Genomic DNA, 17,500 nt, shown 5'->3' with positions numbered 1-17,500 from the left:
CTCATTCGTTAAAAGGACTCTATAGTAATATAAAGCGAATTTTTCTGGACATTATCATGCAAGAAAAGTTTATTTTTGGGATCGCGATCACCGCGTAATGATTTTTAAAGGTTGCATTACATTATTAACTGTCCCATGTGATCAGCCAGTGCGATTGGAAGTCCATGCTCAATTATTGCCTCCGTAAATAAAACTTCGGCATTTATCACATCCAAAGAATCTGTTTGGGCGACGAAAAACGTTGAAAGTTTTCCACTTGTATCGCTAGCAACGGCATTAGACTTGTGTTCTTTTGTCCCAACGTGGTCTTTTACATCGCTAATTCCTCCGTGTCCGATCGAAAAATCTTGTCTGCACAAGGTGCAATTCGCGTAGTTTTCACCCTTTTTAAAAAATTTTTTATTAATATTAGATATATAACAACGGGCGGATGGTGGGCGGATGCAGTTCTGATCAAACGTTACATCGGGTGGATGGCGGATGGTTGACGACTTTCTGACGCGGTTGCGGATGAAATAATTGCCTATCCGCGCATCTCTAATATATATATATATATATATATATATATATATATGTATGTACAGTATGTATGTATATATACATGTTGGTATATTTATATATATATATATATATATAATATATATATATACATATATATATATATATATATATATATATATATATATATATATATATATATATATATATATATATATATTTAACTCGATTGTAGCTGAGATAGGCTCCAGCGCCCCCCGCGACCCCAAAGGGAATAAGCGGTAGAAAATGGATGGATGGATATATTTAACTCACATTTTGTATGAAAAAAAAAATGTTCATCTCCATTTCATATTTCAGTATGCATCTATTTGTAGTAGTGCTGAATGTTTTATATATCACCAGTTACTATAAAAATGGGAGCCATTACCTCCCTGCTTGGCACTCAGCATCAAGGGTTGGAATTGGGGGTTAAATCACCAAAATGATTCCCGGGCGCGGCCACCGCTGCTGCTCACTGCTCCCCTCACCTCCCAGGGGGTGATCAAGGGTGATGGGTCAAATGCAGAGAATAATTTCGCCACACCTAGTGTGTGTGTGTGACAATCATTGGCACTTTAACTTTTTAACTTAAGTTGAGCTAGTTTGACAAAAAAAAAAGATTAGTGTTTTATTTATACAACTCGCAACATTTCAATTGTAATTTGTTGAGGGAGCAGATCTGCACTCAAACGGTGCGGCCATTGTCTGTATGCGATGCTGTGCTAATTTGTCATCAAATGGAGCTACCCTGTCTCAACTGAACAGTTCGGAGAGTTACAGCAACTATGGCAAAATCAACTGGCGAGCTTCCGTTAGCTCACGGGACACTGGTTGGAGGCCGCTACTTTACACAATTTAGAAAAAAAAAAATCCTAAAAATGCATGCCTTACCCTCATAGATACCATATTTGGATGTGTCAAAACATTATCAGCCCCTTGTTATTATTAGGGCCCGCAATGGCCCATTGCAAAAGGAGTCCTTATGCAATGGGACATAAGGACCTATTGTATTTGTAAGGTTTTATTATTCTTCTTTATTATTATTCTTCCGCCGCCTCTTTGAGCACTAATTTGATCCACTTAACATGCTTCAAAACTCACCATATTTGACCCACACATCAGGACCTGCGAAAATTGTCTTTTAATAAAAAAAAACGAACCGCAAAAATCAAAATTGCACTCTAGCGCCCCCTAGGAAAAAAAAAAAACAGACTGCCTGTAACTCCCACTAGGAAGGTCGGAGAGACATGAAACAAAAACCTCTATGTAGGTCTGACTTAGACCTAGTTCTCATAATTGTATATCCTCGGGCTAAAATCAACAGGAAGTTGGCAATTCCCCCTTCAAGACAAAAAAGTACTAAAAACAGTCACTTTTGCCTCTTTGAGCTGTAATTTGACCCCCTTAACATGCTTCAAAACTCACCATATTTGACCCACACATCAGGACCTGCAAAAATTGTCTTTTAATAAAAAAAACGAACCGCAAAAATCAAAATTGCGCTCTAGCGCCCCCTAGGGAAAAAAAAAAAACAGACTGCCTGTAACTCCTACTAGGAAGGTCGGAGAGACATGAAACAAAAACCTCTATGTAGGTCTGACTTAGACCTAGTTCTCATAATTGTATATCCTCGGGCTAAAATCAACAGGAAGTTGGCAATTCCCCCTTCAAGACAAAAAAGTACTAAAAACAGTCACTTTTGCCTCTTTGAGCTGTAATTTGACCCCCTTAACATGCTTCAAAACTCACCAAACTGAACGCACACATCAGGACTGGCAAAGATTGCGATCTAAAAAAACACCTAACCCCAAATCTCAAAATTGTGCTCTAGCGCAATTTTTTAATGAAACGCACAAAAAACTGCTCCTCGGATGAAAAAACTGACAAAACTGCCTGTAACTCTCCCTGGAAAGGTCGGAGAGACATGAAACAAAAACCTCTATGTAGGTCTCACTTAGACCTACATTTCATAGATTGACAACCCTCAGCAAAAATCAACAGGAAGTTTGCAATTTCCCCTTCAAAACAAATTGTTTTTATAAACCGGTCACTTCTCTTCAAACATTATCTCCTCTGAGCGCGTTTGTCGTTTCAGCTTCAAACTAACACAGGAGAGAGATTGAACCCTTCCAAATAAAAGTTATCGAAATAATTTTTCTAACTGCTCCGGTTTTGATTTTATGAGCCTTCAAAGAACCGCTGCGCTGATGCTGCTGCGCTGCTGTTTTTTTAAGATGGCTGCTTAAAAGCAGGAAGCACCAACGTGCCCACACAACGCAGACAAGGTAGGTACATTACACAAAAGTCTTGGGACACTTCAGACTAAAAGTAGACAAAAGTATTGGGACACTTATGACTATCACTGGACAAAAGTATTGGGACATTTAGGACTATCACCTGCCAAATACGCGGGCCCGACCAATGCTGCTTGCAGCTTTAATTATTGTTTGTTTTCCGCAGGATCGTACCGAGGCCAGGAAAATACACGCCAGCGCCGGGTTGCCGTTTTTCGAGATCTTCATCCACGCTCCCCTGGAGGTGTGCGAGAGCAGGGACGTGAAAGGCCTCTACAAGAAAGCCCGAGCCGGGGAGATCAAAGGTCTGTGCAAATGTATTCAACTTGACTCCAGTCCTGGGGCTTTGCATGATTCCACCAGCGGGTACAACCGCGCCTTACACTGCAAAAACTGAAATCTAAATAAGATGAAATATGTCAAATAAGGCTGATATTTGCTTATTTTCTGTCTGATAAGATAATTCTTCTTACTAAGCAGATTTTTTGTTAGAGTGTTTTACTTGTTTTAAGTGTTTTGGTCCTAAATGATCTCAGTAAGATATTACAGCTTGTTGCTGAGATTTGATGACCTATATTGAGTAAAACATGCTTGAAACTAGAATATCAACTGTTGTGTCATCAACACTCACAAGTATAAAACTACTTTTTTAAAGTAATAATGTCTTATTTCAAGCATGATATTAAAAAAAATCATGATTTTGACACAATTGTGTCTCATAATTAAAAGAGATGACAGCCAAATGGACTTTGCTGTTTTATTTTCAATGAAACAATAGAAAACACGTACTCATATAGTAGTACAGTTGGCACAGTACAGTAAATTGACAGTTAATAGTTAAACATTTAACATTTCTAACAATTTTGAACAGAAATAGTTCATGCACATTCAGATAAATTCTTCAAAATTACAATTAAAAACATTTTTGGCCGGGGGACGGGCTGTATATATGCGCACTAATTGACTGAAAGAGCACGCACTTGGTGCGATGATGTCATGTTATCGATGGAAAAATGCATTTTTAGACAATATGATTTGCCTGAGCTGTCATGTCTGTGTAATCATGTTTTGTTTTAAGTCATGTTTTGTTTAGTTATTGGAATCTTTAGTTTCTGGCTTTTCACTCCCTTGTCTTGTTTCCATGATTACCCATTAGTTTCACCTGTTCCACGTTTGGACTCATTGTGCACTCTTGTTTGTCACCATAGCAACCCATTAGTTTTCACCTGTCACGTCACGCACCTGTTTCACGTTTTGAGTCACGCACCTGTTTTCGTTAATCATCCATCCATTTACTACCGCTTATTCCCTTTGGGGTCGCGGGGGGCGCTGGAGCCTATCTCAGCTACAATCGGGCGGAAGGCGGGGTACACCCTGGACAAGTCGCCACCTCATCGCAGGGCCAACACAGATACACAGACAACATTCACACTCACATTCACACACTAGGGCCAATTTAGTGTTGCCAATCAACTTATCCCCAGGTGCATGTCTTTGGAAGTGGGAGGAAGCCGGAGTACCCGGAGGGAACCCACGCAGTCACGGGGAGGACATGCAAACTCCACACAGAAAGATCCCGAGCCCGGGATTGAACCCAAGACTACTCAGGACCTTCGTATTGTGAGGCAGATGCACTAACCCCTCTGCCACCGTGAAGCCCTTCGTTAATCATGTCTGTAGTATTTAAGTTCAGTGTTTTTAGTTTGTCTTGCTGGTGACATCCCCGCATTTATGCTTCTGCGCGCTCTCCACACCCTTATGACCCTTGCTGCGCTTTTTTCATGCCGGTTCCATGCCAAGTAAGTTTTTGTTTATTAAGCCACAGTTAGTGTTTTGTTTAATTGTTCATAGTTTCTGCCCATGTGCAAGTTCTGTGTTTATAGTCTAACGAACAAACGAAAAGCGCACACAGTGGCGGAGAATAAACTATGAAACCAAAAGACTATAGCAAAAAAGTACAAACGAAAAAACACGCACAATGGCGGAGAACAAACTATGAAACCAAAAAGACTATAAACATGGAACAAAAACTTACTTGGCTTGGACAAAAATAGTTGCTTGAGGAATGGACATGGAAAGAATGGACAGAGCATAAATGTGGTGAGGTCGTCAGAAAGACAAACTGAAAAACACTGAACTTAAATACTACAGACATGATTAACGAAAACAGGTGCGTGACTCAAGACGTGAAACAGCTGCGTGACGTGACAGGTGAAAACTAATGGGTTGCTATGGTGACAATCAAGAGTGCACAATGAGTCCAAACGTGGAACAGGTGAAACTAATGGGTAATCATGCAAACAAGACAAGGGAGTGAAAAGCCAGAAACTAAACAAAACATGACTTAAAACAAAACATGATTACACAGACATGACAGTGTTAATTCCACGACTGTATATATCAGTATCGGTTGATATCTGTATCGGTAATTAAAGAGTTGGACAATATCGGAATATCGGATATTGTCAAAAAGCCATTATCGGACATCCCTAGTTTTTAGTATAAGTTTGCTGGTTTCAAGAAATGTAATGCTGAGCGCATATCATTATGTCAAGATAATGGCACTAGCATTTACTTCATTTAAGAATATTTTTCAACATATTGAGCAAAAAGGTCTCTTTTTTTTTTTTTTCTACCAAGAAAAGTGCACTTGTTATTAGTGAGAATATACTTATTTTAAGGTATTTTCGGGTTCATTGAGGTTAGCTAATTTTACTTGTTTTGGAAAGTCTTGACAAGCCAAATTTTCTTGTTAGTTCAAGTAAAATACCCATACTTGCCAACCCTCCCGAATTTTCCGGGAGACTCCCGAAATTCAGCGCCTCTCCCGAAAACCTCCCGGGACAAATATTCTCCCGAAAATCTCCCGATTTTCAGCCGGAGCTGGAGGCCACGCCCCCTCCAGCTCCATGCGGACCTGAGTGAGGACAGCCTTTTTTCACTACGGGAGGACAACAGGGTGACAAGAACTAAATCATCCAGACTAGAGATACATTGTATTATTATGTTTATCTTACCTAAAAATAAATAGATATTTATTAATAAAAAAAATTAAAAAAACTAAATATATTTTTACTATATTTTGCTAAAAACATCAAAATTAATTGTATTTTTATTTTTATTTTTTCTGACTCCTTATTACATCCAGCCATAGAATTTTACATTAAAATAAACATCCATCCATCCATCCATTTTTCTACCGCTTAATCCCTTCGGGGTCGCGGGGGGCGCTGGAGCCTTAAAATAAACATAATTAATTTTAAATGATCATAATAATTCATTTAAAATTACCATATTTAATTATTAAAATAATTGCTTGTTTATCAACAATTTTAGCATTTTATTCATTACATTTTGAAGCTCTCAGAAGCCAAGTTATGTTATATTCCTTAATATTTATTTATGCAAGTTTGAAGTATCAATTATCCAAACACAGTTTTGTTTGCATATTTTCAGGATGTATATATATATATATATATATATATATATATATATATATATATATGTATATGTATATGTATGTATGAAATACTTGACTTGGTGAATTCTAGCTGTCAATATACTCCTCCCCTCTTAACCACGCCCCACCACGCCCCCACCCCCACCTCCCGAAATCGGAGGTCTCAAGGTTGGCAAGTATGAAAATACCCCTAATTTAAAAAAAAAAAATTCTTGTTTTTGAACACTGACTTTTTGCAGTGTACCTTCTGCACTGCAAAAAGTCAGTGTTCAAAAACAAGAAAAAAAATTACAAAAATTAGGGGTATTTTACTTGAACTAAGGAAAATCATCTGCCAATAGAACAAGAAAATTTCAAGACTTTCCAAAACAAGTAAAATTAGCTAACCTCAATAGACCCAAAAATAGCTTAAAATAAGTAAATTCTCACTAATAACAAATGCACTTTTCTTGGTAGAAAAAAAATTAGACCTGTTTGCTCAATATGTTGAAAAATATTCTTAAATGAAGTAAATGCTAGTGCAATTATCTTGACATAATGATATGCGCTTGGCATTACATTTCTTGAAACCAGCAAACTTATACTAAAAACTAGTTTATTGTTCTTAACGGAAAGACAACAATGCAACCGCTTGTTACTCTTGAAGTAAGAAATGATTACTTTAAAAAAGTAGTTTTATACTTGTGAGTGTTGATGACACAGCTTTGCAACAGTTGATATTCTAGTTTCAAGCATGTTTTACTCAATATAGGTCATCAAATCTCAGCAACAAGCTGTAATATCTTACTGAGATCATTTAGGACCAAAACACTTAAAACAAGTAAAACACTCTAACATAAAATCTGCTTAGTGAGAAGAATTATCTTATCAGACAGAAAATAAGCAAATATCAATCAATCAATCAATCAATCAATGTTTATTTATATAGCCCTAAATCACAAGTGTCTCAAAGGGCTGCACAAGCCACAATGACATCCTCGGTACAACGCCCACATAAGGGCAAGGAAAAACTCACCCCAGTGGGACGTTGATGTGAATGACTATGAGAAACCTTGGAGAGGACCGCATATGTGGGTAACCCCCCCCCTCTAGGGGAGACCGAAAGCAATGGATGTCGAGTGGGTCTGACATAATATTGTGAGAGTCCAGTCCATAGTGTATCCAACATAATAGTAAGAGTCCAGTCCATAGTGGGGCCAGCAGGACACCATCCCGAGCGGAGACGGGTCAGCAGCGCAGAGATGTTCCCAGCCGATGCACAGGCGAGCGGTCCACCCCGGGTCCCGACTCTGGACAGCCAGCACTTCATCCATGGCCACCGGACCTGTGCCCCCCCCTCCACAAGGAAAAGGGGAGCAGAGGAGAAAAGAAAAGAAACGGCAGATCAACTGGTCTAACAGGGGGGCTATTTAAAGGCTAGAGTATACAAATGAGTTTTAAGATGGGACTTAAATGCTTCTACTGAGGTAGCATCTCTAATTGTTACCGGGAGGGCATTCCATAGTACTGGAGCCCCAATAGAAAACGCTCTATAGCCCGCAGATTTCTTTTGGGCTCTGGGAATCACTAATAAGCCGGAGTTCTTTGAACGCAGATTTCTTGCCGGGACATATGGTACAATGCAATCGACAAGATAGGACGGAGCTAGACCGTGTAGTATTTTATACGTATGTAGTAAAACCTTAAAGTCACATCTTAAGTGCACAGGAAGCCAGTGCAGGTGAGCCAGTATAGGTATATATATATGTATATATGTATATAAAGGTATATACAGTATAGGCGTAATATGATCAAACTTTCTTGTTCTTGTCAAAAGTCTAGCAGCCGCATTTTGTACCAATTGTAGTCTTTTAATGCTAGACATAGGGAGACCCCAAAATAATACGTTACAGTAGTCGAGACGAGACGTAACGAACGCATGAATAATGATCTCAGCGTCGCTAGTGGATAAAATAGAACGAATTTTAGCGATATTACGGAGATGAAAGAAGGCCGTTTTAGTAACACTCTTAATGTGTGATTCAAACGAGAGAGTTGGGTCGAAAATAATACCCAGATTCTTTACTGATTCGCCTTGTGTAATTGTTTGGTTGTCATATCACCCTTATTTGACATATTTCCTCTTACTTAGATTTCAGTTTTGGCAGTGTGGGTACACAACAAGTTCACCACCTCCACTGTTTACCATTCAAGACTAATTGGGAGTCTAATTGCCGTCGGCAGGCTTCACGGGGATCGATTCGGACTATGAGCGTCCCGAGGCGCCGGAGATGGTGCTGAAAACCGGGCAGCTGTCGGTGAACGAATGCCTCCAACAGGTGCTGGAGATGCTCCGCGAGCAGGTGGGTGTGACAAATTATTCCATACCAAACACGACTTATCTTCTTTAGCTTATTTGACTTGCTAAAAAGGAGCAACGCCTCAAATAGTAAGTTGACAAATATGCACACCAAGTTAAACACAAGTCGTTTGAAAGTGCGTGTGCAAATATCCTGCATCCGGCCACGATGCGTAAGGAGGTGACTGCGCTGGTGTGTGTGTCATAGAACACTTTACTAGAAACTGAGATGTTGCCACATACTGTATCTGCTGTGTTAAAGTGACCTCATTTGTACACACTTGGAAAACTTGTAGCTTCATCCTGATGTTAAACACAACAGTCGCTCATTTTTTTTTCAAACTTTTTCCACATAGAGCGCCACCTACTGGTGATTTGTAATATCAGATTTTGGTCAAAAGTTTCACATGGACAAAGATCATACTTGCCAACCTTGAGACCTCTAATTTCGGGGGGTGGGTGCGGGGGTCGTGGTTGGGGGCGTGGTTAAGAGGGGAGGAGTATATTTACAGCTAGAATTCACCAAGTCAAGAATTTCACATATATATATATATATATATATATATATATATATATATATATATATATATATATATATATATATATATATATATATATATCCCTGCGACCCCGAAGGGAATAAGCGGTAGAAAATGGATGGATGGAGATATATATATATATATATATATATATATATATATATATATATATATATAAAAAATAATTGACTTTCAGTAAATTCTAGCTATATATATATATATATATATATATATATATATATATATATATATATGTATGTGTGGGGAAAAAAATCACAAGACTACTTCATCTCTACAGGCCTGTTTCATGAGGGGTTCCCTCAATCATCAGGAGATTTTCTCCTGATGATTGAGGGAACCCCTCATGAAACAGGCCTGTAGAGATGAAGTAGTCTTGTGATTTTTTTTCCCACACATACATATATTGCGCTCTACTACGGTATCGAGCACTATTTTTTGGATAACCTTATTAAGACATATATATATATATATATATATATATATATATATATATATATATATATATATATATATATATATATACCTGTATATGTATATATATATATTTATATATATATATATAAATAAAAGAAATACTTGAATTTCAGTGTTCATTTATTTACACATATACACACACTTAACACTCATCTACTCATTGTTGAGTTAAGGGTTGAATTGTCCATCCTTGTTCTATTCTCTGTCACTATCTTTCTAACCATGCTGAACACCCTCTCTGATGATGCATTGCTGTGTGGCACGCACAAAAGTGCTTTCATCAAATGCACTAGATGGCAGTATTGTCCTGTTTAAGAGTGTCACAACATTGCTGTTTACGGCAGACAGACTGCTTTACTGTAGACGTTCTTTATATTGTGGGAAAGCGGACTCAGGTCCGCATGGAGCTGGAGGGGGCGTGGCCTCCAGCTCCGCCTGAATTTCGGGAGATTTTCGGGAGAAAATTTGTCCCGGGAGGTTTTCGGGAGAGGCGCTGAATTTCGGGAGTCTCCCGGAAAATCCGGGAGGGTTGGCAAGTATGACAAAGATAAGACCTTCTGGAGGAAAGTTCTGTGGTCAGATGAAACCAAAATTGAGCTGTTTGGCCACAATACCCAGCAATATGTTTGGAAGAGAAAGGATGAGGCCTTTAATCCCAGGAACACCAGACCTACCGTCAAGCATGGTGGTGGTAGTATTATGCTCTGGACTCTTCTGTTTTGTACATGGCGAGCAAACATTTCAATATCACCCTTTTTAGGAAGGTATAGAGCCGAATATGCAAGCTAAAGATGGTCCATGTGGCCTAAAATCCATATTGTGATGTACAGTAGCGATCAAAAGTTGACATACACTTGTAAAGAACATCATGTCATGGCTGTCTTGAGTTTCCAATAAATTCTAGAACTCTTATTTTTTTGTGATAGAGTGATTGGAGCACATACAAACCCCGTTTCCATATGAGTTGGGAAATTGTGTTAGATGTAAATATAAACGGAATACAATGATTTGCAAATCATTTTCAACCCATATTCAGTTGAATATGCTACAAAGACAACATATTTGATGTTCAAACTGATAAACTTTTTTTTTTTTTTTTTGCAAATAATCATTAACTTTAGAATTTGATGCCAGCAACACGTGACAAAGAAGTTGGGAAAGGTGGCAATAAATACTGATAAAGTTGAGGAATGCTCATCAAACACTTATTTGGAACATCCCACAGGTGAGCAGGCTAATTGGGAACAGGTGGGTGCCATGATTGGGTATAAAAGTAGATTCCATTCACAAACAAGGATGGGGCGAGGGTCACCACTTTGTCAACAAATGCGTGAGCAAATTGTTGAACAGTTTAAGAAAAACCTTTCTCGACCAGCTATTGCAAGGAATTTAGGGATTTCACCATCTACGCTCCGTAATATCATCAAAGGGTTCAGAGAATCTGGAGAAATCACTGCACGTAAGCAGCTAAGCCCGTGACCTTCGATCCCTCAGGCTGTACTGCATCAACAAGCCACATCAGTGTGTAAAGGATATCACCACATGGGCTCAGGAACACTTCAGAAACCCACTGTCAGTAACTACAGTTGGTCGCTACATCTGTAAGTGCAAGTTAAAACTCTACTATGCAAGGCGAAAACCGTTTATCAACAACACCCCAGAAACGCCGTCGGCTTCGCTGGGCCTGAGCTCATCTAAGATGGACTGATGCAAAGTGGAAAAGTGTTCTGTGGTCTGACGAGTCCACATTTCAAATTGTTTTTGGAAACTGTGGACGTCGTGTCCTCCGGACCAAAGAGGAAAAGAACCACCCGGATTGTTATAGGCGCAAAGTTGAAAAGCCAGCATGTGTGATGGTATGGGGGTGTATTAGTGCCCAAGACATGGGTAACTTACACATTTGTGAAGGCACCATTAATGCTGAAAGGTACATACAGGTTTTGGAGCAACATATGCTGCCATCCAAGCAACGTTACCATGGACGCCCCTGCTTATTTCAGCAAGACAATGCCAAGCCACGTGTTACATCCACGTGGCTTCATAGTAAAAGAGTGCAGGTACTAGACTGGCCTGCCTGTAGTCCAGACCTGTCTCCCATTGAAAATGTGTGGTGCATTATGAAGCCTAAAATAGCACAACAGAGACCCCCGGACTGTTGAACAACTTAAGCTGTACATCAAGCAAGAATGAGAAAGAATTCCATCTGAGAAGCTTCAAAAATGTGTCTCCTCAGTTCCCAAACGTTTACTGAGTGTTGTTAAAAGGAAAGGCCATGTAACACAGTGGTGAACATGCCCTTTCCCAACTACTTTGGCATGTGTTGCAGCCATGTAAGTTAATTATTATTTGCAAAAAAAAAAAAAGTTTATGAGTTTGAACATCAAATATGTTGTCTTTGTAGCATATTCAACTGAATATGGGTTGAAAATGATTTGCAAATCATTGTATTCCGTTTATATTTACATCTAACACAATTTCCCAACTCATATGGAAACGGGGTTTGTACTTGTTGGTCACAAAAAACATATTGCTAGGTATTGTGGACAAACAGCTACATTTTTATTTCATCTGACATCACATGGACAAAGATAAGACCTTCTGGAGGAAAGTTCTGTGGTCAAATGAAAGAAAAATTGAGCTGTTTGGATACAATACCCAGCAATATGTTTGGAGGAGAAAAGGGTGAGGCCTTTAATCCCAGGAACATCATCCCTACCGTCAAGCATGGTGGTGGTAGTATTATGTTCTAGGCCTGTTTTGCTGCCAATGGAACTGGTGCTTTACAGAGAGTAAATGGGACAATGAAAAAGGAGGATTACCTCCAAATTCTTCAGGAAAACCTAAAATCATCAGCCCGGAGGTTGGGTCTTGGGCGCAGTTGGGTGTTCCAATAGGACAATGACCCCAAACACACGTAAAAAGTGGTCAAGGAATGGCTAAATCAGGCTAGGATTAAGGTTTTAGAATGGCCTTCCCAAAGTCCTGACTTAAACATGTGGACAATGCTGAAGAAACAAGTCCACGTCAGAAAACCAACACATTTAGCTGAACTGCGCCAATTTTGTCAAGAGGAGTGGTCAAAAATTAAGGGGGGGAGGAGTATATTTATAGCTAGAATTCACTGAAATTAAAGTGTTAAAAAAAATAACACTTACCTTTCACTATTTGAGTAGCCTTTGTTCTGCCATTTGAGTACTGGCGAGCAATCTCTGAATCCGGGAACATATCCTTCACAGATTTGTTGAAAACATTCGTAAATGAGAACGGGATGTTGCTTGCAAGGTGGCCCATAATACTGCGTTGTGCTTCTCTGACCGTTCATGAGTGACTATATCCATTCGGCCACCGTGTTATGGGTTATAGATAAACCTATGGATAACGGAGACATATATAATAGTCTCCTTTTCAGGTGAGAGGACGCTAAAGGCAGTGTCTTTAAGGCACGCCCCCAATATTGTTTGTCCGGCTGGAAATTTTGGACATTACTACTTGCCGTAGTTTTGAAGCAATGCATGATGGGAATCCGGATGACGTGCCGGCTGGAATAAATACGCTGAGAAATAGCTCCGTGCCTGCCTACTTTATGGGTTATAGATAAACCTATGGATAACGGAGACATATATAATAGTCTCCTTTTCATGTGAGAGAGGACGCTAAAGGCAGTGCCTTTAAGGCACGCCCTCAATATAGTTGTCCGGCTGGAAATCGGGAGAAATTCGGGAGAATGGTAGTCCCGGGAGATTTTCGGGAGAGGCACTGAAATTCGGGAGTCTCCCGGAAAATTCGGGAGGGTTGGCAAGTATGGTTATGTGTGCAGGAGGGGAGTTGTGACGGCACAGACACAAGGGGGCAGTAAAGCTCTATGATTTATTATATATATGTATATCTATATATATTTATATATATATATGTATATATATCATACTTGCCAACCTTGAGACCTCCGATTTCGGGGGGTGGGGGGCGTGGTCAGGGGTGGGGCGGGGGGTGTGGTTAAGATATAAATATAAGAAATACTTGACTTTCAGTGAATTCTAGCTATATATATATATTTTATTTTTTATTTTTTATTACATATATATATATATATATATATATATAAAAATAAAAGAAATACTTGAATTTCAGTGTTCATTTATTTACACATATACACACACATAACACTCATCTACTCATTGTTGAGTTAAGGGTTGAATTGTCCATCCTTGTCCTATTCTCTGTCACTATTTCAGAACACACACATTATACAAATATACATTATAAAATCAATAAGAAAACGGGAGCTCTAATTTGGGAGTCTGAATTAGGATCAGAAGTTCCTATATAAACATTGCGCACTCACGTCGCCTTTTTTGTATTGATTACTGCAGCTGTGCACTGGATTCATTCACAAATACAAACTACAACTCACAAACACTTTAGAGTTAGGCTCCACCATCAGAATGTGTGCTTAAACTTATAAAGATCACATGGATATTATTCAGTGAGTTGATTCACCAAAACTAACCTGTTATACAGGAGGCAAAAGCACACAGGACGTTTCAATTGTTCACAGACTGGTCGCGCTCATCAGAATGACAAGACACTTCCGGTCTGCAGGTGATAGCATTCAATTGGGAAGAAACGCCCTCCTGCCCCCTACTGACCAATGTGAATACTGATAAATGTGTAATGACAGCTCCCAAAACGAATTCAAACCACAAAATAAAATAAATAAATCAACACAAAAATGTGACACATTATGGGTGGGTCACATATGCATGTACAGTAGATGGCAGTATTGTCCTGTTTAAAAGTGTCACAACATTGCTGTTTACGGCAGACAAACTGCTTTACGGTAGACAAAGACTTGACTGCTGTTGTTGTGTGTTGTTACCGCGCTGGGAGGACGTTAATGAAACTGCCTAACAATAAACCCACATAAGAAACCAAGAACTCGCCCTCGATCATTAGCTGTTTATATTGTGGGAAAGCGGACGTGTGAACAGGCAGTCAACACGTCACTCAGGTCCGCATGGAGCTGGAGGGGGCGTGGCCTCCAGCTCCGCCTGAATTTCGGGAGAAAATTTGTCCCGGGAGGTTTTCGGGAGAGGCGCTGAATTTCGGGAGTCTCCCGGAAAATCCGGGAGGGTTGGCAAGTATGATATATATATATGTATATATACACATAATATAATATATATAATAATGAAACAATACTAATAAATGAACTATAGAATGGTGTGTGACAAAATCCAAGAGTGTGTGTGTGAGGCTTTGTGTGTTATTAGCTGTAGTGTGTGTTACTTAGTGTTGGATCGAGAGGAGGGACAAGGCAAGAAGGCAGTCCGTGGGGCAGGCAGATGGTCAGAGGGCTAAGCGGGGCGTAGGAGGTCCGTGTCCAAGCAAGAGGTCGAGGATCAAAGCAGGCAGTCCGGAATCCAAAGGGGAACACACAAGGAATCACAGGGAGACAACGAGACGCACAGCTCGTCACGTGGACCAAAGGCAAACTGCAAGAAGGATGACAAGGAAGACAACGAGACCAAATAAACACGACGGTGTTGCATAAAGCTCGACGTGGCTTACTGTACACGACAGATGATTACGTTCTGGCCACGGATAGCAGGCTGAGCAGGCTCTTCAAGACAAGACATCTCATTAGCGCCCGGCGAATGATTGCAGCTGCCGGCTGCTGCAGGGCGGAGACTCGCCGGGCACGTCCCGAGGCGTGCTCCCGGAGGCGCAACAAGCAGAGCGCAAAGATCGGAATGCTCCCTGGCTGTGACAATGTCCGTTGGCAAGTTTCACTGCAATAATCCACAAGCTTCTGGCAAGCTTCTGCTTGAATTTTTGACCACTCCTCTTGACAAAATTGGTGCAGTTCAGCTAAATGTGTTGTTTCTTCACGTTTCCAGTGAGGGTTGGACTCCGCCAAGGCTGCCCTTTGTCACCGATTCTGTTCATAACTTTTATGGACAGAATTTCTAGGCGCAGTCAAGGCGTTGAGGGGATCTGGTTTGGTGGCTGCAGGATTAGGTCTCTGCTTTTTGCAGATGATGTGGTCCTGATGGCTTCATCTGGCCAGGATCTTCAGCTCTCGCTGGATCGGTTCGCAGCCGAGTGTGAAGCGACTGGGATGAGAATCAGCACCTCCAAGTCCGAGTCCATGGTTCTCGCCCGGAAAAGGGTGGAATGCCATCTTCGGGTTGGGGAGGAGATCCTGCCCCAAGTGGAGGAGTTCAAGTACCTCGGAGTCTTGTTCACGAGTGAGGGAAGAGTGGATCGTGAGATCGACAGGCGGATCGGTGCGGCATCTTCAGTAATGCGGACGCTGTATCGATCCGTTGTGGTGAAGAAGGAGCTGAGCCGGAAGGCAAAGCTCTCAATTTACCGGTCGATCTACGTTCCCATCCTCACCTATGGTCATGAGCTTTGGGTTATGACCGAAAGGACAAGATCACGGGTACAAGCGGCCGAAATTAGTTTCCTCCGCCGAGTGGCGGGGCTCTCCCTTAGAGATAGGGTGAGAAGCTCTGTCATCCGGGGGGAGCTCAAAGAAAAGCCGCTGCTCCTCCACATCGAGAGGAGCCAGATGAGGTGGTTCGGGCATCTGGTCAGGATGCCACCCGATCGCCTCCCTCGGGAGGTGTTTAGGGCACGTCCGACCGGTAGGAGGCCACGGGGAAGACCCAGGACACGCTGGGAAGACTATGTCTCCCGGCTGGCCTGGGAACGCCTCGGGATCCCCCGGGAGGAGCTGGACGAAGTGGCTGGGGAGAGGGAAGTCTGGGCTTCCCTGCTTAGGCTGCTGCCCCCGCGACCCGACCTCGGATAAGCGGAAGAAGATGGATGGATGGATGGTGTTGTTTCTTCAGCATTGTCCACACGTTTAAGTCAGGACTTTGGGAAGGCCATTCTAAAACCTTCATTCTAGCCTAATTTAGCCATTCCTTTACCACTTTTGGCGTGTGTTTGGGGTCATTGTCCTGTTGGAACACCCAACTGCGCCCAAGACCCAACCTCCGGACTGATGATTTTAGCTTGTCCTGAAGAATTTGGAGGTAATCCTCCTTTTTCCATTGTCCCATTTACTCTCTGTAAAGCACCAGTTCCATTGGCAGCAAAACAGGCCCAGAGAATAATACTACCACCACCATACTTGACGGTAGGAATGGTGTTCCTGGGATTAAAGGCCTCACCTTTTCGCCTCCAAACATATTGCTGGGTATTGTGGCCAAACAGCTAAATTTTTGTTTTATCTGACCACGGAACTTTCCTCCAGAAGGTCTTATCTTTGTGTCACGTTCAAACACTGAGGACATCTATTAAACAAGACAAAAGGCAAGGAATCAAACAGGGACAGAATTCAATTTGGACTCAATATTGAGGAGAGACATGGCCACTGCACTCTCTGTACAGTCCTGCACCACGCTCTGACGAAGAAGGTTTTCGTCTCCTCCTTTATTCAGATGTTCAATGTTCACGCACCAACACATGTCACAGCAGGAATGGGAAGTATGTAAAACAGTCATTGTTTTCGGTCGCTTTGAAGACCAAGAAGAGGATTTCTCGGGCTTGGGCTCTTCCTGAATCCAGCTGGGGCAGGTGTTGGAGGACAATGGATAACCCCTCCCGTCTCCTGACCACAGCAACTTCAAGAGGGCAGCGGGTCGTAAATAGCGTTGACCTCGGTTACCAAATAGTTGGAAGAGAGTTTGTGAAATACTTCAGAGAGAGTTCGTTTAACACTTCAAAGAGAGTTCCTCTGGAAGTTGAGCAGATCCTGCCATCTGTCCGTGTTGAAATCACAGTGGCGTTTCACGAGCCTTCTTCCTCTTGTTAGGCCTCGAAA

At 41.2% G+C, this 17,500-nt stretch overlaps 1 protein-coding gene across 1 annotated transcript in view; it reads left to right on the top strand.

Moving 5' to 3' along the window:
* The window catches only part of LOC133579707 (bifunctional 3'-phosphoadenosine 5'-phosphosulfate synthase 2-like), an 84,094-nt gene that overhangs the window by 40,594 nt on the left and 26,000 nt on the right, over window positions 1–17,500 (top strand). Inside the window, exons 4-5 of the mRNA XM_061934114.1 lie at window positions 3,001–3,139; window positions 8,518–8,636. Coding sequence (XP_061790098.1) covers window positions 3,001–3,139; window positions 8,518–8,636 — 258 coding nt within the window. The remainder of the gene's footprint in view (window positions 1–3,000; window positions 3,140–8,517; window positions 8,637–17,500) is intronic.

Source organism: Nerophis lumbriciformis, linkage group LG02, assembly GCF_033978685.3.
Source record: "Nerophis lumbriciformis linkage group LG02, RoL_Nlum_v2.1, whole genome shotgun sequence".
Taxonomy (NCBI): domain Eukaryota; kingdom Metazoa; phylum Chordata; class Actinopteri; order Syngnathiformes; family Syngnathidae; genus Nerophis; species Nerophis lumbriciformis.
This window is presented reverse-complemented; position numbering and strand designations above follow the sequence as displayed.